Source organism: Micromys minutus, assembly GCF_963924665.1.
Source record: "Micromys minutus genome assembly, chromosome: 30".
Lineage (NCBI taxonomy): Eukaryota > Metazoa > Chordata > Mammalia > Rodentia > Muridae > Micromys > Micromys minutus.
This window is the reverse complement of record NC_137965.1, coordinates 9775945-9796484: the sequence shown is the minus strand read 5'-3', so window position 1 is coordinate 9796484 and position 20540 is coordinate 9775945. Positions and strand designations below refer to the sequence as shown.

At 39.4% G+C, this 20540-nt stretch overlaps 1 protein-coding gene across 1 annotated transcript in view; it reads right to left on the bottom strand.

The window, feature by feature from the left end:
- ADGB (androglobin) overlaps nucleotides 1-20540 on the bottom strand; it is a gene marked incomplete at both ends in the record, with an annotated part of 113720 nt that overhangs the window by 52619 nt on the left and 40561 nt on the right. Inside the window, 8 exons of the mRNA XM_080941730.1 lie at nucleotides 1274-1376; nucleotides 3024-3087; nucleotides 4102-4279; nucleotides 5239-5272; nucleotides 5566-5695; nucleotides 10796-10886; nucleotides 11863-12037; nucleotides 17300-17394. Coding sequence (XP_080797856.1) covers nucleotides 1274-1376; nucleotides 3024-3087; nucleotides 4102-4279; nucleotides 5239-5272; nucleotides 5566-5695; nucleotides 10796-10886; nucleotides 11863-12037; nucleotides 17300-17394 — 870 coding nt within the window. The remainder of the gene's footprint in view (nucleotides 1-1273; nucleotides 1377-3023; nucleotides 3088-4101; nucleotides 4280-5238; nucleotides 5273-5565; nucleotides 5696-10795; nucleotides 10887-11862; nucleotides 12038-17299; nucleotides 17395-20540) is intronic.

The following is a 20540-nucleotide window of genomic DNA, read 5'->3' as shown; positions in this document are numbered from 1 at the left end:
TCTGGCAGAAAAATTAGGATGAGAAAGTTGGGAAAAGGAGAACAGTGCAGGGAAACTTCACAATTTGATATCCATGTTGAATCAGAAAAGTCCTTACCATTAATGTTTCCAGAATCCTCAATTATTGAGTATTTGAAACATGTTTATTGAGCAATGTTAATGTGACATAGTTAACCCGAGGTAAAGATATGCTTTAATAAAATAGGCCAAAGGATCACACAACGATTATGTGCACATCAGGAGACCTTGCATAAGGCAGGAAAGTCTGCCTAGCATGTAAGAGGCAGGGTAGATTAGGGCTTCCTGGAGTTTGTGTGGGAAGATGAGGCCAGAGATTTCTCCCTACATTCAGTAGAATGGCTTTCAATGGAAAGGAACAGCAGTAAGAGCAGAGACTCAAAAAAAAAAAAAAAAGGAGATTTCAAGGTTTGAAGTAGTCACTTGTAAGAATGAGAATGGAGAAAGGACCACACTAGGGATTGCCTGCTGAGGGGCTGCTGACGCCAGTGCTCCTCAGACTAAGCTGTCCAGGAGGGATTTTTCCTTTCCCAGGCATATCCAGATGCTCTATTGCAGCCAAAAATTAGGCAGAGGTTAGCTAAGCACCAGGACACCTATCAGGGGAAGGCAATGGAAAAAGAAAGAAAAGGGGTTTATTTAGTCCAGAGTCTAGAACTCTGAGGGAACTGTACTGAATTCCAGGTTAGCAATGGGAACTGTCTGTATGCACATGGGATCAAGCATATACAGAGATTCCACATGGAACAACCTGCTCTCATTAAATCAGATTCAGTCTGAGACCAGCATTGCCACAATCTATGTGAAGCTCTTCCTAAAACTTAGATGTTCCCCACAAGGCTCTACCACATAAAGATCTCACTAACAACATCACCCCCACTAGGGAGCAGGCCTCCAGTGTACAACCTTGGAGGAAATGGCTCCACAAGTCACAAAGGAACCTGAAAGGGTTGAAAGGAAAGGACCACTTCTAACCATCATCCAATCAAGTACCAAAGAAAACAAGGATGATGACCTGCAGAGATAAAAAGAAAGGTAAGTCTAAGTGTGCCAAAGAGGTGAACAAGAGACTGTGACCAAGAAAAAATTAGGGTCATCACAGTGTGGAAGAAGCAAGAGCAAGAAGGCAATGGCAGGGCAGTCCTGGGTAACTCGGGTTCTTCACCTTTATCTTGAACTAATGTTATCGTTACTTGTTCCTGAGCCCACCTGCGCTCTGGACATCCAGACGATCCTACTCTCAGAACCCTCTTACCTCCAGATTCCCCCCAGCGCACCAAAGCAGAAAAGCAAACCAGTAGTTCGATAGGCTTCAGGCTGTCCACAAAGAGATAGTAGGGCACACGCTCTTCCACAAACTGCAAGAAATCAGAGCAGGCATCAAGCTTAGCGGTCCATTCATCCCGCCAGTCCACGGGCTTCTCCATGAATGAAAACAGGAGAGCTGCAAATTCCAGAACTAACGTGGTGAGAAGGTGAGCAGGCTGAGTGTAGAGTCGGCTTCAGACGGGAAAGGAGACCCAGGCTGAGCCGGGTAGCAAAAGGAGATTGCCTACTGGGGATGCATCTAGGCATTTTATGGATGGCTTGCTGGTGTCCATCCTGGGTGGAGTTTTGTTTTGAACATATAGTGAAGTGATTGGTCAGACCAGAGTTGTTTGAAAGACAGTCATATGCGGCTATGTGGTTAGGGTTTCGGTGCATTCTGTAGGGAACTATGAGTATTCCTAATTACCAAGAAAATACAAAGCGGGATGAGTAAGTTGCCAAAGGCACCATTTGTAGGGAGCAAAGCAGGGTTGAAACTCAAGCTTGACCCTAACACCGCACTCCTGAATATTGCCTTGTAAGTGCTTTGTAGCCCAGTGGTCCTTTAGTATAATTTTGGATGATGGCATAAAGTAAGTATATTCAACACATCTAATTGTCATTCTGATTGAGAAGTGTGTACAGCAGGGCTACTTTACCACGATATGCAAACAGCCAATCAATATAGAAATGAGGGACCTCTAGCCACACTGTGAAAAAGGAAACCTTGTTATTCAACAAACTATAAAATGATCGCTGGAAATGTCTGGCATGGCATATGACTTTCTATATTACTGCCCTCTCCAATATTTTCTATCAGTAACCACCCATCCATTTATATCCTGTTTCCTTTAAGGTGCACCATACTAGTGTTATAGACAATTGCTTGAAATACTCACTACTTGAGTGTGAAAAACCTTAGGTCTCTCAGCCCAACATGTGTATGAGGAGGAGTCTCTGCAGGGGGGCTCATTTTTAAAGGTTTAGAAGTTGGGGTGCTGGTTATCCCCAAAGCCATCCATGAAAGACTTTCAAACGTTTCTAACCCATCCTTACATTGAGCATGTCTGTGAGCTGTGCTGTGGCCACTGGCTCTGTGCTAAGTTGTCAGGTTCAGTGACCAAAGATCAGCCTCCAGACCACAGTCAATCCTTCCTCTCAGGCTACATGGGAAGCTTTGAGCTCCAGTGTCTAAAAGTATAGCACTTCCCCCACAGCCATGTATGTCATAAGCATTCAGGGGAATGAAAAAGTCACATAGGCATGGCACCTAAATTTACTAAATTGACATTTTACAAAAAAATAAAAATGGTGATGAGCATCACTTTATAAAAATAACATCAGAAGAAAGAATAGTTGACAGTGTTACTGTATATGCACATATTTTAAAGCACTGAACTGTATTTAATAAATTGCAGCCAACATATATCATGATTTATTAATAGGTATTCTTCCATGTATCCTTCATACATTATCTTAATTATATCCCAAATGTGCGGGTGAGGGACTTTCGGGACTGTAAACTTGTAAACCATGTCTTGTGGTCTGTTCAAGGGGTGAACTAAAAAGCCAGGAAACTGTTGTTTCAATTATGACTGGATAGGAGACTGAGAAATGCTTGAGACATACTAAAGTATCTTTAGTAAGGTGATTCTACACGAACGCCATGCATAAAATAAAAAGCCTAATGCACTTACCTTGAATTCTGATTTTTGAAAATTGAGACAATAAGAATTTGGCTTGTGGAAAACATATATATGGCTGAAAAGAAAACATTTATAACCAGTTATTGCCATTACATACAAAACTAGTACTATATGTTTAGTTTCTTAGACCCAAATTATGGGCAGAAAACCTTTTAAAGAGCTGTGGCATTTGTTGTTATAACAGGACAAAATGATCTCATTGGGAAAAATCATTTTAATGAAGAAGCATTTGAGAAGGGACTAGACTGGGGTTTGGCCACTCGTGTGCTCTGTGGATAGATATTCAGCACATCTGTTATTTTCTCCCAACAGCAGGTAGAAAAGGGTACAGAGACTCACAGCCCCACATCATGGGGAAAGTAAACAGGTCTCCAGTGGGGCTTTCCCCTTGGAGATGCGGAACCCCCATGGAAAAGGGGGCTGGGGGTAAGAAGGGATGGAGAACACTAGGAAAACATGGTTCACTGAGTCAGCCAAGGAGGGTTCATATGGACTCACAGAGACTGAAAAGGTAAACACAAGGTCTGCATGGGTCTGCACCAAGTCCTCTATGTATATATAATGCTGTCAGCTTGGTGGTTTGTTTGGGCTCCTAACTATGAGAGCAGCTGTGCCCTCCTCAGCTCTTTTGCCTACCCTTGGCACTCTTTCCCCTCTATTGGGTTGCCTTGCCCAGTCTCAAAACGAGGACTTTTGCTTTGTCTTAACATATCTGGTTTTGTCCCGTTTGGCTGTCATCTCTTGGAGGCTTGCTCTTTTCTGAAGAGGAAGTGGAAGGGAGGTGGATATTAGGAAATACAAGTTGCAGGGAGCAGAGAGGAGTGAAGGGAAGGAAACTGTGGTCTGGATGTCCGGTATGCGAGAAGACCATTATCAATAAAAAGAAAACATATTTATGTGACGCTAACTCCCAGCTGATATTTGCTCTCCTCTTTTTAATGAGAATTGATAGATCATAACACCAATAAATAAAAACACAGAAACTGACCCAGCAGTGAGCCTGTATGGTACACGAGCTTGGAGTCGACCCAGCAACATCTAGTCAGATGAATGGTACTTCAATACTTACTGGAAGCACACACAGAAGTCTTCAAAGTCTAGCCATATTTCTTTGGAAAGACTTTCGTTTATCGCCAACTCTTCCTGTGACTTGTCCAGTGTCGCTGTAGTCAGACTAATCAAGTCCCTTTCTAAACTAATAGCCTCAAGTTGGTGGGCTTCACCCAATGTGGGCTCTGACAGTTCATCTGGGGAGGGGAGAAGGCACATACATCAGGCGTAGCTCACACTGCTAAGCGACAGGCTGCTAACATATGAAAAATGAATGGTAGGGAACATTTTAAATTCAAGTCATATTTATGAGAAGACATAAATAATAATCACTTGTACGCAGCCCTAAAGTCTGTAAAGACATGGTTCTCACACTTGGATTTTTATAGTTCAGGAAACTTAAAAATCACTTTGGTAAGTGAGGAACAGGTTCTTTAGATAGCTTCATGTTATAACAGAAACCAGTTAGCCCATGTGCTTAAAACCTTCTACAGAGATGATCTTCTAAAAAAAAAAAAAAAAAAGTCCAGGGTGCGGAGGACACCATGAATATATGATAGGTCTATTGCCCTGGTGTGTTTAGTCAGCCCTTTAATCATTCCTCTCAGTGGCTATGTAACTACAACTTATATTTCTCAAGCTTTCTCACAAAGCACATGTAGAATCTTAAAGAGACATATATGTGACATTTCTTTTGGGTTTGCATTCTAAGTCTTAGTTACTAGCAAAGACTGACAATGGTTTTTGGTATTTTGAGCACAGCATGCATGCATCAAATGGCATGAGCTTGTGGGCATTTGCCTGCAAACCCAGAAACCTTGAGGATTAAAACTTTGAGACTAACGTGGACTTTAATGAGTTGTATATCAGTCTGAGTGACTTAGCAAGACCCTGTCTTACATAAAATATCAAAATAAGATAATCATATGGACTTTTTCACAGACCCTTAATCACATCCTCCTTCATTTCTATTTTCATTTGAATTTAGCCTATAAAATTGTCACATGTTCCTAGAATGGCATAGATAAGAATTAGTAAATCACAGGAAATGCTGAGAAGAGTCTGAGACTGGAGAACTAAGTCTGTCTAGAAGCAAGAATTCTGTGTGCTTTGATCTCCATGAAAGAGCAAAAACATGAGAGGATTATTAACTTACCTTTTCCAGGTATGATCTGCAATGCAATATTACCCTGCAAAGTGAAAAGGAACAATTATAAGCACACCCATAATTGCCCACGTTTGAAATGTATGCAGTTTCTTTACTGCCTTATAGGCAATGCCAGCCAGAGAGGACATGGTTGACTTGTACAACGGAAGGAAATGCCACTTTCTAGACAGCCACAGATACTTGAGATGCATGAGATGTAGACTTTAACGAAGTTCTTCATTCTTCTGAGATGTGGTGTGTATGCACATTGCAGATAGAAGATAGCTCACAAATGAAGATAAGTCTCCTATGGTCCAGGCTTGAGCCGGTGGGTACCTGAGATGGGTTTCCGTTCACTAAGCTCATCTCTGCTTGGCTGGTATTTGCAGCTAAATCATTTTCCACAAGGGGAGGAAGACTGGGTCCCAGCGGCATTCCTTTCTTAATGACAGATTGTACAAAATGCCTAGTGAAAAAAAATCCCACAAAACTTCTGTTACTGTAATTTCTGACTAACTGTGATCAATGAATAAGCTTAATTTTGTCAACAACAACAAAAGAGGTTTGATTCTGTTTACTTCTGTACTGGCTGGTTTTGTGTCAACTTGACACAAGCTGGAGTCATCACAGAGAAAGGAACCTCAGTTGAGGAAATGCCTCCATGAGATCCAGCTGTAAGGCATTTTCTCAACTAGTGACCAGGGGGGAGGGCCCAGCCCATTGTGGATGGTAGACCTGGGTTCTATAAAAAAGCAATCTGAGGGGACTGGAGAGATGGCTCAGTGATTAAGAGCACTGACTGCTCTTCCAGAGGTCCTGAGTTCAAATCCCAGCAACTACATGGTGGCACACAACCATCTGTAATAAGATCTGATACCCTCTGTGGGTGTGTGTCTGAAGACAGCTACAGTGTACTTATATATATAATAAATAAATAAATCTTTAAAAAAAAGCAAGCTGAGCAAGCCAAGAAAAGCAAGCCAGTAAGTGACATCCCTCCATGGCCTCTGCATCAGCTCCTGCTTCCTGACCTTCTTGAGTTTCAGTCCTGACTTCCTTTTGGTGATGAACAGCAATATGGAAATGTAAGCTGAATAAACCCTTTCCTTCCAAACTTGCTTCTTGGTCATGATGATTTGCGCAGGAATAGAAACCCTGACTAAGACAAATTGGCACCATCATAGTGGGGCATTCCTGTGACAACCTGACCATGTTTTGGGAAGGACTGTGGAAGGACTTTGGAACTTTGAACCAGAAGAGCCATTACAATGTTAAGAGCTCTGTGGAATGTTCTGTAGGAGCTTGTAAGATAATGTTGAGAACAGTGCAGAAGATGGAGGCCTGGCTTGTGAAATTTCAGAGGGAAGATTAGACTATTATCAGGGCTGTTGCTGTTTTTGATTGTGAAGATTCTGTGGTTTTGGTCAGTTGGAGCTGAAGAATTAGCTGTGATGAAGAAGATACCAGAACTACTAAAGCAAAACCTTTGCATTACTGTGACTATTGATGCTGGTTAGCTAGAGCTAAGAAATTAGGGGTGATTAAGAAGAGACCAGCATTACTGAGGTGAAATTTTCTGGGATGTGATTCCTGAGCACACAAAGAGGCTGTGTTCCAGAGATAGCCAAGGTTGTACCTCATGCTGTGGCTAGACTTGGCAATGTGTAAGAGTCACCCAGGTGATATTGGTTTTGAAGAAATAAATGGGTAATGGAGAGCAGCTGAGGCTCGGCACTGTGAGAGGCCATGGAAGGCCATTGGTGAAGGTGCAGCCTCAGTTGCAATTAGTGCCCCAGGACTGACAGTAGTGTTTTGGAGATACCAGTACCATGAGATGACCACCAAGAACAGCAGCAGCAGTGGAGAACAGGCAGCTGGAGCCTAGAAGACAAGGTGTGTGCTACAAAGGGCAGAGCTGGAGAAGTGACTCAAGCCCTTGGAGGAGCCCAGAGGTTCGTAAGTGGATTCTCAGATATTGGACAGTTAGAGTCTGATTTTGCTTTTGATTGTGACTATGCCTTGATAATTTACCCTCTTTAAGGAAGAAAGTATTTTAGTGGAGCCCACAGTTAAGAGACTTTGAATTATAAGAAGACATTGAGTTTTAAAAGAGACTGGATGTTTTAAAGGGATTGCAATTTTAATATTAAGAATTTGTAAAGACTTGGGACTCTTAAGGTTATTTAGATCTCAGGGATGAATAAGAAAGTAAGGGTTGAGGCTTAATAGTATTATGTTTGTGGGTCAAGTTGACAAGGGGTCAATTGTACTGGCTAGTTTTGTGTCAACTTGACACAAGCTGGAGTTATCACAGAGAAAGGAGCCTTAGTTGAGGAAATGCTTCCATGAGATCCAGCCGTAAGGCATTTTCTCAACTAGTAATCAAGGGGGGAGGGCCCAGCCCATTGTGGGTGATGCCATCTCTGGGCTGATAGACCTGGGTTCTATAGGAAAACAGGCTGAGCAAGCCACAGGAAGCAAGCCAGTAAGTAACATCCCTCCATGGCCTCTGCATCAGCTCCTGCTTCCTGACCTGCTTGAGTTCCAGTCCTGACTTCCTTTGGTGATGAGCAGAGAAATGAAAGTGTAAGCTGAATAAACCCTTTCCTCCCCAACTTGCTTCCTGGTCATGGTGTCTGTGCAGGAATAGAAGCCCTGACTAAGAAAACTTCATTCTTTTTCTTTGACAGAGACGTTTTTAGAAATTACTTCTGAATAACTTATTAACTACTTTTTGTACTGCTACCTCATCAGTCATGCACTGCTGTAAAAGTTCTTATTCTCTGGGACACTGTTCTAAATGTGTGTGTGTGTTGATGATCAAAATATAGCAGATTGGATTATCGACATCAGTGGAATTGGCGGAGTGTATGTACTATGAAAATCTCAGTGTGGGCAATTTAATTTTGCACTGTAAACCCTTATGTCTCTAATTGTGACTTTCATACTGCCTACCCAAGGCAGTTCCTCAGGAACTCACTGACATAGTCTGGAAGTATCTCTGTAACATGAATTTTAACAGTTTCAAAGATAAAAATCAAATTCTACAAATATAGCTGGGCACAGTGGCACATGCCTTTTATCCCAGCATGCAGGAAGCAGAGGCAGGTAAATCTCTGTGAATTTACAGACAGTCTGGCCAATATATTAAATTATAAGTTAGGTAAAAATACATAGGGTGATTTTGCCTCAAAACCAAAACAAAAATAACTTCTCAACATATAGACTTCGTAGTTTGACTTCTTCGACTTCCATACAACTCCCACTAGAGGGTAGCAGAAACATATCTATGAGGCAAAATCATGAGCCATGAAAGAGCAAACCTGTGTTGTTACACTGATGGAATTTCAATGAAATTCTCCATGGGAATTGCTCTTATACTGACCTATCTGATATTATAGTGGAGCAGGTCTACAAAGTGATGATTGCCTGTTTCAGGGTACCAGAATTTAATCCACCTTAATCAAATAATAAAGGTAAAAGAACTTACAGAAACTGGGATATGGGAGCAAGGCAGTGAACTTGAGCTGAGAAATTAATCCACTTTTGACCCTATTACATAGAGATCTTAAAGGCAACCCCATAAGAACAACAATACCCAGGGACTAAACTACTATCCAAAAAGTACAAATGGATGGACCCATGACTCCAGCTGCACTTGTAGCCTTGTTGGGCATCAATGGGAGGAGAAGCCCTTGGTCCTGCCAAGGCTTGATGCTGCAGTCTAGGGGATATCTGGGTGGGGAGAGGCAAGAGGGAGTGGGTGGGTGAGCATTCTCATAGAAGCAGGAAGAAGGGTGATGGGATAGAGGATATGGAGGGGAATCCTGGAAAGGGGATGACATTTGAAATGTAAATAAAATATAGCCAATAAAATCAGAAAAATAAGAAACATCATCATTAAAAAATATTGTCAGAAATTTAGAATGAATATGGCTGTCAGGGACTTCTCGGTGTAATAAAACAAAAATAAAACAAACAAACAAAACCAAACAACCAGCAGGCGTATGATACTTTGTTTCCACAGTCTGCCCCCAAATAGAATGGATACCCAGAAGAAGGCTAACTACATAAAACTATGGACTCCATTCTGGAACTAGGTAGAGGCTGCAAGAGTTTTGAAGAACTTTATAAAAATGCCTACATTGCTGTTAAAGATGCTATTTTGTTAAAGATGACTTTGGCACTATACTCAAAAGTGTAGGGAATATGTAAGTGACTTTCGAGATCATGTTGGTGAAGACATGGAGAGTCAAGAGCATTCTTAACAAAATATTAAAGTCTCAGATAAAATGAAATGCTATAGGACAACAATGACGTCTGTTCCAAAGCTGCTGGGTTATTTTTGTGTTCCACTGTTTTGTAAGGAGTGATTGAAAAGGGGGGTTCTAGGCTAGGTGTCAAGAATAAGAGGACACCCCACATTAAGCTCCTTCCCTCTTGGGCTGCTTCTGAGATCAACTGCCAATTCCTTGTGTTCAGTCCAAAGAAGGAACTCTACTGCTCACAGAATATTCTCCCAAATCTTCAAAACCACTGCAAGCCACCCAGCTTAGGGCATATGCAGTCCAGGTACCTGCTTTATAAATACCACTCTGATTGTCTACTGATACTCCTAGGTCAAAAGGGGCTCATTTAGGGGAAAATTCATCCCACCATACACAAATCCTGACTTCTGCCACCAACTGTATATAAAACCTGACGGTCTAATTTATATCAAATGGAGATAAAATTTAGTGGCTCCACTCAAAAAATATCCCCCAATTAACATTCCCCAACACAGAAAAAATGTCACCTTAACCTTCCCCAGCGCTGTTCTCACTCATGAGGTGAGCTGTACTGCTTCCTAACACACCAGCTTAAGTTTATTTTAACTTTTCGAATTCCACACATGCATGGAGTTATCTTCACTCTCCTCCTCCAACTACAACTAGAAAATTTCCTCAAATAACCTCTTCCCTTCTTCTTCCCTTCTCCTCCTCCTTCATATTCACCATCACCACCTCCTCCTCCTTTTGAGGACCCGTTGAATCCAATAATAGATGCCCAAATGTATGGCCTTAGGACCACCCACATGGGCAGAGCTACCGAATGCACACATACAAAGGAATATGACTCTTTCCCCCCTTAGCCATCAACTGCCAATCACTCCTCAGCTAGGCATGGGCTCTGTCAGTTATCAATAAGGCCAAAAGCTCATGGGATCTCCCCCACAGACAGATGTTAACAGATCACAGCACCATTTAACTCAATTCCACCTTAAAAAAATCATTCCTTACAAACCAGCTACCCACAGGCTAGAAGTTTCTCATTCTATTTTGGAGGAATAGGAAATGTTTACTCTCTAATACTCATGCATAAAAATGTAAACCAAAGTATTTGATAATAAATGAGATGATATAATTGTGGTAGTAAGACATTCCTTTAATAGTTGTATGAATATACATATGTATTTAGCTTCCACATCCTTCAAACATTCTTCCCACTAAGTATGATTTTTTTTTAAACTACATACATCACAATGCCAAGTTAAGAAGAGGCACCAGTGAGAAGGTCACATACTTACGTTTTTGTTGGAATTGTAAATGGAGTCATTCTATAATTCAAAAATGGGCTTGAAATCTCAAGGAACTGTTCAGGCTTCTTCGGAACAGCATCTGAAAAGTTGGCAAGTGTGACGTATACTTCGAGAATCCTTCAGATTCTCAGGAAGTTCCAGTTAGTGCACGGTACTCAGGGATTTCAGTACAGGTAGACAAGAGTGAACAAGGACATTGCAGTTAATTGAAACAGTTTACAAATCATTCTTCTGTCTAGAGCCAGGGTTATTTTTTTATAGCTGTGCATGAAACAATGGTATGAAATAGGGTTATTTTTTTTTATAGCTGTACATGAGACAATGATATGAAATAGGGTTATTTTTTTTATAGCTGTGCATGAGACAATGATATGAAACGGTGAAGTCTCACAAGTCTTTGCATTTGCTGCAAAGTTGACTTTTCATATAAATCTTTCCTTTAAAAGAAAAAATAGTGTCCATCAATTAACCTCCTCAGACAGCCACTTAGGGCAGGCAGAGGAGTGTCAACTGGTCCAGGGAGAGCCTAGTAGAAGCAGAAACATAAATAACATATAAAACAAGGGAACAGTGTACTGAGCGAGGACTGTGCTAATGTCTGAGTGTTACGTTTAAAAGGAAGAAATTCCCAGTGAAAAGGAAGTGCAACACAGGTCACCACAGCGAAGCCTGAAGTTGAACAAAAAAACAAATGAGGCTCCGACAGGTAGAAAATTCCTCTATCATTCTGCATTATTCTTCTGAATGAAAGTCTCTCCTTGTTATTCTCAGTTTTTATTTTACATATTAAACCCAACAGAAAGAAGAAAGAGAAATATATAATAAGCCCTAGAGAAAGCCACTGACACTTTGAACCCATATTATATAAGTATAGGACATGTAAGTATAAGTATGGGACACATACTTCCTTATTTTTAAATACATTATTCGGACAGAAGAGTCAGGCAGCGTTAGGTGCAGGACTGCCTGGTTTACCTCAACACATCCAATCATCGGCAGAGGAGACTGGTAAGCCCCCAGGGGATGTCAGTCATGTGTGGCAACATGGGACATACCTTGAGCTTCATCAGTTATCACTGTTTCCTTTTTTTGGCGAATGAGTTTCCAGGCAGGTAAGGGAGGAGGTTTGGGGGGTGCCACAAGGGGACAAGACCTACTTCTGGTCACCAGCACAGGATGGCTACATGTGTGAGAAAGACCGTATTCCCGAAGTTTCTCCGCAGAATCCGCCTAAGACAGGGAAAGAGGATTTGAAATCTTTCATTGCCTCTTGTATTTAATACCAACACTTTTGCCAATAGAGAAAAGGGGGAAACACCATGCTCCTAACTCCTTAATAAGGATGACAGTACTGTTTCTATTTCTTTGCATCTTTAAGTTTGCCTGAGACCCTGTTTACTTATTTCAAAGGAAGAAAATAGGCCATTCTAGAGCTGAACTTCCAATGAGAATATAAAATCTGCAGGCAGCGTTTTTCTATGTTGAAGCTGTAAAACAAGTTCTGATCATATAAAGATTAAAAACAAAAACTCAGTAGCAATTGTTAGTTAACATTTTAAAAATGTTTTAAATGTGTCCAGGACTTGTGAGGTGGCAAGAATGGCCTTATCTATAGTAAACTGTAATCTTGTATCGATGGGTTTTCCTTAGGAAGATCCATCACCAGAGACAATGGGGACATTGAGAGTGGGGACAGAAGCTGCCCCAATATATGTCTCATAGTCAAACATTCTGCGTGAAGCAACTGGGGAGAAGTCAGACCATTATTTCAAAAAGAACGTTCCTCCCTAATTGCTGCATGAAATATGTTATGGAAAGAGACAGGAGAGAGAGAGAGATCTCTCTACCACAGATCGCTTTAACGTTTAAAGGAAAATAACAAAATACCAACTACACAGAAGCCATCCTCCAGGGACTATTTTCTTCCTAAGGATTTCACATAATTGATTTCTATAATAGTGATACAGATATTAATTAACTTAAATTTAAGAGAAAAGTGATACTCTGGATTTTAAAAGTAGTCTAAGAGAGAAACTGCATTTCATCTTTTTTTTTCCTTACAGACTCTTACTAATTTACTAAAAAAGAATCAGAAATTTTTGCAATTGATAAAGTGACTTAAAAACAAATATTTCTCTAGACCATCTAAAAATGTAAGTATCCCTACAACATTTATTCTGTTAGGTATAAAAAGTCTCAATGAAAGCAAGCCACCCCTTGAGAGTAATCCTAGAAACTTAGGGGAGAATTTAAGGTCATTCAATAGAAGATGCCTCAAAATAACATTACTACAAGGGTTACACATTAATACATTCTGAAATGAAGCCACAGTCAAAGCAATACAAGCAGAATAAATTCTAGACATTTTACAAAAGATAATTTTGAGACACACACACCTATCTACATTATCTTCCTCTGTGCACTTTCTCTGTGTGCCCTCTCTGCTCTCTCTTTCTCTCTCTCTCTCTCTCTCTCTCTCTCTCTCTCTCTCTCTCTCTCTCTCTTCTCTCTCTCTCATAATAACAATCAATATTGTAATTTAAAACAAATTTCTTTTTGGAACTTTAGAATATAAAGTGATGATTGAAAAGCAAAGCAAATGTAAGCTGGTACAACCACTCTGGAAATCAGTCTGCAAGTTCCTCAGAAAACTGGACATAGTACTACCTGAGGACCCAGCTACATCACTCCTAAGCATATACTCAAAAGACACTCCAACATATAACAAGGGCACATGCTCTGCCATGTTCATAGCAGCCTTATTTATAATGGCCAAAAGCTGGAAAGAACCCAGATGTCCTTCAACAGAGGCACGGATACAGAAAACATGGTACTTATACACAATGGAGTACTACTTAGCTATTAAAACCAATGACTTCATGAAGTTCTTAGACAAGTGGATGGAACTAAAAAATATCATCCAGAGTAAGGTAACCCAGTCACAAAAGAACATACATTATATGCACTCACTAATAAGCACATACTAGCCCAAAATCTTGGAATACCCAAGAAAAAATTCACAGACCATATGAAGCTTAAAAAGAAGGAAGACTAAAATGTGATGCTTCACTCCTTCTTAGAAGGGAGAACAAAATACTACATGGGAGAAAATACGGGGCCAAAGATTAGAGCAAGAACTGAAGAAAAGGTCATCCAGAGACTGCCTCACCTGGGAATCCATCCCATATACAGCCACCAAACCCAGTCACTATTGCTGATGCCAAGAAGTGCTTGCTGACAAGAACCTGATATGGATGTCTCCTCAGAGGCTCTGCTAGAGCCATACTGATACAGATGAGGATGCTTGCAGCTAACCATCTGACTGAGCACAGGGACTCTAATGGAGAATCTAAAGAAAGAACTGAAGGAGCTGAAAGGGTCTGCAACCCTATGAGAAAAACAATAATATCAACAAATCACGCCCCCAGAGTTCCCAGCAACCAATGGATACACATGGAGAGACCCATGACTCCAGACACATATATAGCAGAGGACTGCATTGTCTGGCATCAATAGGAGGAGGAACTTTGGTCCTGTGAAGGTTCATTTCCCCAGTGTTGGGGAGTGCCAGGGCTATGAGGTAGGAGTAGGTGGTTGGGAGTGGGAGCATCTTCATGGAAGCTAGAGGAGGGGGAGTAGAGGGGATAGGAGAGGGAGAGAAGAGGATAACATTTTAAAATGTAAATACATAAAATATCCAGTAAAAAGATTAGAAAAAAAGAGAAAAGAAAAGCAAGGTATTAATTCCATCCCACCACTACTAATCTATCAAAGAGCTGGTCTGATTTACTGTAACAGATTTTAAAATGACAGTTTCTCATATTTTATTTTTTAATATTCAATGTTTGTGTATCAAGTAATGCCACAAATTCCACTTAAATTTTGATTGTAAGGGTCTCTGAATTCCCTAGACAGGAGTTAGGGTTAAAGAGAGATTTCAAATGGCATCCTTAAGATTAAATAGGTATTTAATGTCTGTTGAATGATTCACGCAAAACACCTAAGTTAGAAATTTCATTTTCTAAGACCCATTTACTTGTCCCCCAATTCTATTTTAAACTAAAACATGGGTCCAGAGTTGGCAGGTGGGAGCAGTTGCTTCATGTACAACCTGAGCTGTTTATAATGCCTGAGAGGAAGGGGACTAGATCACATAGGGTAGTTTATGATAATTTGCTCTATTGTTCTGTAGTCTCTCCATTGCTTCTTAAGTAAATGCAAGCTGTTAATTGCAAGTGTTGACTTTAACACTCTTTGGGGCTGTAGGTTTAGTGAAACATTCCATTTTATAAAATTTCAATAGAGAAATTATTTCTTATAGATTTATGATTAAAATACTCTATTCTCTATTCTATCCTAAGTATAACTCAACCTGTTAGTTTCCTGAACATGGGGAATATGTGATCCCCTTTCCCCCAGAATTTCTAAGATAAACTTCTCTCTGCTTTGAATACAATTTTTCTGTTATTTACTCACATAACTTCTTATACCTCAGCTTAAAAAGCTTCCTTTAGAAAGGCCTCCCTTGCTGCTCACTAAAGAAAGAGTTTTATGGTTGTGTCCTGTCTCCCCTGTAACACTGACTGGTTGGTTCCCCCTCAGTCTAATAGGTATTTATTTCTACCATTACTCCAACAATTTATCTAGGTACCTTATATACTTTCTGTTATAATAGTTTGCTATTTGCTGTTTTCCTCTTCTCTGGGATTTGTGGTAAAGAACTTGGATTGTAATAATCACCTCTATACAGTATAACCAGACCATATTGATTAGCATATATGTATTATATATATGAGTTGATGTATAGTAAATGTTATGCTTTAATAAGCAGTTTGAGTATTTTCTGGAAAGGAGCCACAAAACATGGTTGATGTTCTTTAGTAGTCCAGACATTGAATTGTTACCATCTAGAGCATCTGAGATGTCCTGACACACAGAGAGTATAAAGAACATCAGGAAAGAGGAGGGCAACCCTAAAGTTAACAGGAAGCTAGGCCTGAGGAAAGATTTGGGTAGACTTGAATTGTTCGGAGCTGTAGATTTCCAGACACCATGAAAATTTCTGAGCTTGATATTCAACCACTGCTATTCCTATTTAACTTTAGATTAAAAGTAACAGAGACTGCTTCTGTTCCCATTGGGTATGCTAATGGGTGTGTCCTATCATTTTTTTAATGTCACTGCTGTTGTGTGGTGGGCTTTTGCCAGTAATAATGGTTTCTGGAATGGTGGTATTAAGTGTTGAAGCTAACAAAAGATGAGAGTAACACATGTGACAATGTGACCCTACGAGAATATTTACTCTTCAAGCTACTGCTCATTAAAGTTTCAAAATTCAACTCTAACAAAATGGATATAATGTGAAATTGTATCAGTGTACCCTTTATCCATACACTACTTTAAAAATATTGCTATGTTAATATCAACTATAGAGCATGGAGAATCCCAGTGGTAAGGTGCTATGGGTGTAAAGACCTCACATGGGGCTAGGATTGCACAAGCCCTCGATACATTACACTGGTCTAAATAAGCTGGATAGGTAGATTTTATCATTATGAAAGGAGAGCATTTGCCTTTGCCTTCAGAACCAAAGAAAGGCTCAAAATTGTGGAATTCCATGCATATCATGTAATCACTAAACATGTTAATTAAAAAGTAATGCCATGGAAAAACATTAATATACTGTTAATAAATCTCCAAATAAAATGTAAAATAGAATTCTACTTTGAGCAAAAGTATAGAGCACAATACACAATATGTGTATAGTAAAGAAACCAAAGAATTCACACCAACATGTGTACAATACCTAGGCCTAAATGTTTATATTATGCATAATTGAATTGTATTGCCTTTAGCCAATGGCATTTACTAAATTTTCTGTTATTGATTAAATGCATTGTTTAAAAGCAGAAAGTATTTATTCTGCATTACTTTACAATGCAAGAAGGCCAAGGCAGTTGATTTCCAAACTGAGTGCAAACTTATATAGATCATCTAACTTCAAGAATATATGGTACTACAGAGATGCCTCAGTGGTTAAGAGCACTGGCTGTTCTTCCTGAGGTCCTGAGTTCAATTCCCAGCAACCACATGGTGGCTCACAACCATCTGTAATGAGATGGAGTGCCCTCTTCTGGTACGTCTGAAGAAAGAGGCAGTGTGTCCACATACATAAAATTAATAAATCTTTTTTAAAAATTGTATACAATAAAATAAACGCGCAGCCGAGTTTCTGAAAAGCAATTATTAATAATAATGTACACAAGTTTCACTGAAATGTGTGTAGTTCCTTCATCTTTATCTTTTATCTTTGTATATAATAGAGTAATATTTTAAAATAAAATATAATCATATTTTACCTTTATATAATTAGATAGTGCTAGGAACAACCGAGACAGTTTGGGGTGTTCCAGCTCTTTAGTCTAAGCCAAGGAATATGCCCCTCCCCACCATCACACATAAAGATATGTATCTTTGGTTTTAAATTCTTACCATCTTCTCTAATGTAAATATCTTGTTTTCAAACAAGTAGAGTGGTGTAAAGGTAGCATATACAACCATGTGAGGGGCCTGTATTGCTGAGGAACCTGGAAAATAAACATATATTAAACCATGAACAATTCTCATGAACATGAATGCAGACAATCACTTTTGCATTGTAGACTCTTTTGTGGGAGGTATGAAAAAGATGAAAAGAGGAGGGGCAAAGCTTTGGGAGACAGAAAAGGGAATGAAATAACAGAGAGAAAGAGATGGGAGAATGTATCTGGCATCTTTTCCTCTTTTTATAGTGACATAGCCTTCACTACCACCCTTGTAAAGAATCTCCCAAAATACCTTAGAGTTTAGGGCTTCAATATATCAATTTAAGAAAAAAAAAAAAAAAAAAAAAAAAAAAAAAAAAAAAAAAAAACAATCTCTCCCATGATGTTCAGCTTCTCTATAAACTGTATATATTATCCACATACATGAACCTCCTTCAGCCCAGAACAACAGAACCAAGAGCTTTAACTCAGTTCAGCCTCAGTCCTAAGTCCAAAGTCTCACTGAAAAATCTAAGCCCCCTCCAGTAAGACTTAAGCTATGACTCATCTTGTTCTCTCCTATGATTCTTTGTTTGTTTGTTAATATGTACACAATGAAAGTTTATTCATCTATAAGGAAAACTGATTTTTTTCCTAGGGTTCTTACATAGCAATGAGCCTATGACACTGGACAAAAAAACATGTGACTCCAGATTACAATAGAGATACAAGCAAAACACAGGGTAGGCATTCAAGTTAACATAAAACCTTAGCAAAACAAATTTCATTGTGTTTTAGGGTTGAGAATATCTCTCTTGGTCTGGAGTCTCATCCCACTGAAACTACTGTTCCCTCCATCCCTCAGTGGTAGCTCTAGCTTATTAGCTTTGGCCAAAGAACCTGTAAGAACATTTTGCTATGGCTTCACTAATAAATAGTGCTTGAAAGAGGCCCTTAGCATGGGTACTCTGGGTTACTGAAAACAGGAAGCAGGGCCCACTGTCGACAAATGAACTGAAGGCAGCCTAGGGGTTTGGTGAGGTGAAATTTTGTTTGGGATTTACCTGCATATTTACACTCACAGTCAAACAGCCCTATGGTAGAATGGTATGTTCTGTAGAATTACAGCCCAACTACATCTTCCTTCATCCCATCTGTGCATCCTCGAAAGTGGCCTCTATCCCTAGTTTCTTGACTCATTAGCTAGCTTCGTGGTGGGTAACTTTCATCTGGGCAATTTCCAGTAATACCCTTGGCATTTCATTTACAAGCTTCCTTGTTTTAGGATAAGGTTAGACTGAACATCTTCTTATCTTCAAGCTTTTATTGCTTTCTAGTTTACAATTCCTTCCATTCACCTCATATTTTACTACTCATAGTAAGGAAGTTAACCCTTATGCCCAATACTGTCCTGAAAATAAACCTCTGGTAAATATCCAGTGTCGTTGCTAACAGGCTTTAGCTTCTACAAAACATCAGACTACACTTCGAGCAACCCCCTTTTCAGTTTACAGCAGGAATTTTTTTACTTTCAATTTCCAATGGCATTTTTGTTTCCAGCTAGAACTTTTTCCACAGTGTCTCTCACATATGTAACTCCTACCAACCAGCTCTTCAGAGCTACTCAGGATTTTTTAAGTGTGAATCTTAAACTCTTCCTAGCATCTACATATTAATCTGCTCCAAAATCATCCCCCTAATGTGTCATTATTTGTTATAGCAGCATGTTGTGTCATGAGAATTACATCTGCATGAACCCTGTCTCACTAAGAAATGGACTCAATATGAAACAGAGTGGTTATTAGGAGGTGATCCATGTAATTATTGCCAATCTACAGGATGAGCCAGATATCTGGTGATGCCCAGGAGAAGGAATGGGTTATTCTTACCTGAAGATGAACAGACTCCAGTCCCAAGAATAGTTAGTGTTTCGGTCTGAGTTTATAAGTACTCAAGTAAGAGGAGGGTGTGCCTTTTCATATCAACCATTTACTTGACTGGATGAAGTTTGCTCACAGGAGACAGTATAAGCTGCTTCACTCTACTTACAGATTTGAGTATATATACAATCTAAAAAGCATCTTCACACAGTGTTTCCCAAGATTTGTGAGTACTACATGGCTCAGTAAAAACATACAACCACCCATCACATTAACGTCCTTCTCAGTTTTGATATTAACATCTCTATGTATAAAAGTATTTTAGCCTAAATTATATTTCATCATCCATCACCAAACATTGAACACTGGAACTCGAGAAGTCCTTCCTGTAACAATTTCCTTTTGTTTGTTTTATGTTCTGTGACAAGGTGCTAGGACAAAGCTGGCCTGAAACCTGCTGTGTATCTCAGGATAACACTGAACACTCCACGGTTCTCCTGTCCCAACCTAAGTGTCTGGAAATACAGCAGGTTAATCATTTTCAAAAACTTCTAAATAATGTCTGTTATCCCCCAAACAGTAAGAATTCTTTATAAATAGGCTCAGATAATCAATAGGTAGCCACTATCTCTGTTATTGTTCTATTTTATTTTACAAAAACATCACATCACCTTGTTTTGTTAGATATATACCCAAACATTTTTGGAATATACTAAAGGTAGATATTTGACTCTAAGGGTTCCTTAATATCATGATATCACAAACTCGTGACATAAACATGATTTTGTTATCTAACTTTCCAGATGTTAAAACAGCCCTACATTCCAGCATCCTTAGTAATTGACCGATTTAGAGGGAAGGAGGAAAACAAGACCTACTTTGATATGAAGGGATGACATTTAAAATCCTAACTTCTAAAATGGCCTTAAAATATTTCTCAGCCTTTGAGTCTTCTCCTTGCTAAAACTGCCATCTTAATTGTGTTTTCTGGCCTAGAGGTTTTTGCCATGTTTCTATCATTTAGATATTTTATTTTGCATGGAAGGAAGATCTTTGTGCTTCCTATGAGGTCATATCAGAAAGCCCTGCTATAAAGTATATAGAATTACTTAAATATCACTTTTTTATTGATCCATTCTCTGTAAATTTGTACTGTTTTAATATATAACAAGTTCAGCCTGGAACATTGACTTACCAATAGATGAACTCCAAATCATTGCAAAATTACTACAAGTTACTGGAACATTTGTTGAAGGATAAAAATCTATCCTCAGATGTAATATTTATTTTGTTGGAGTAGCTAACTTTTATTGAATGTTTCCTATGTGT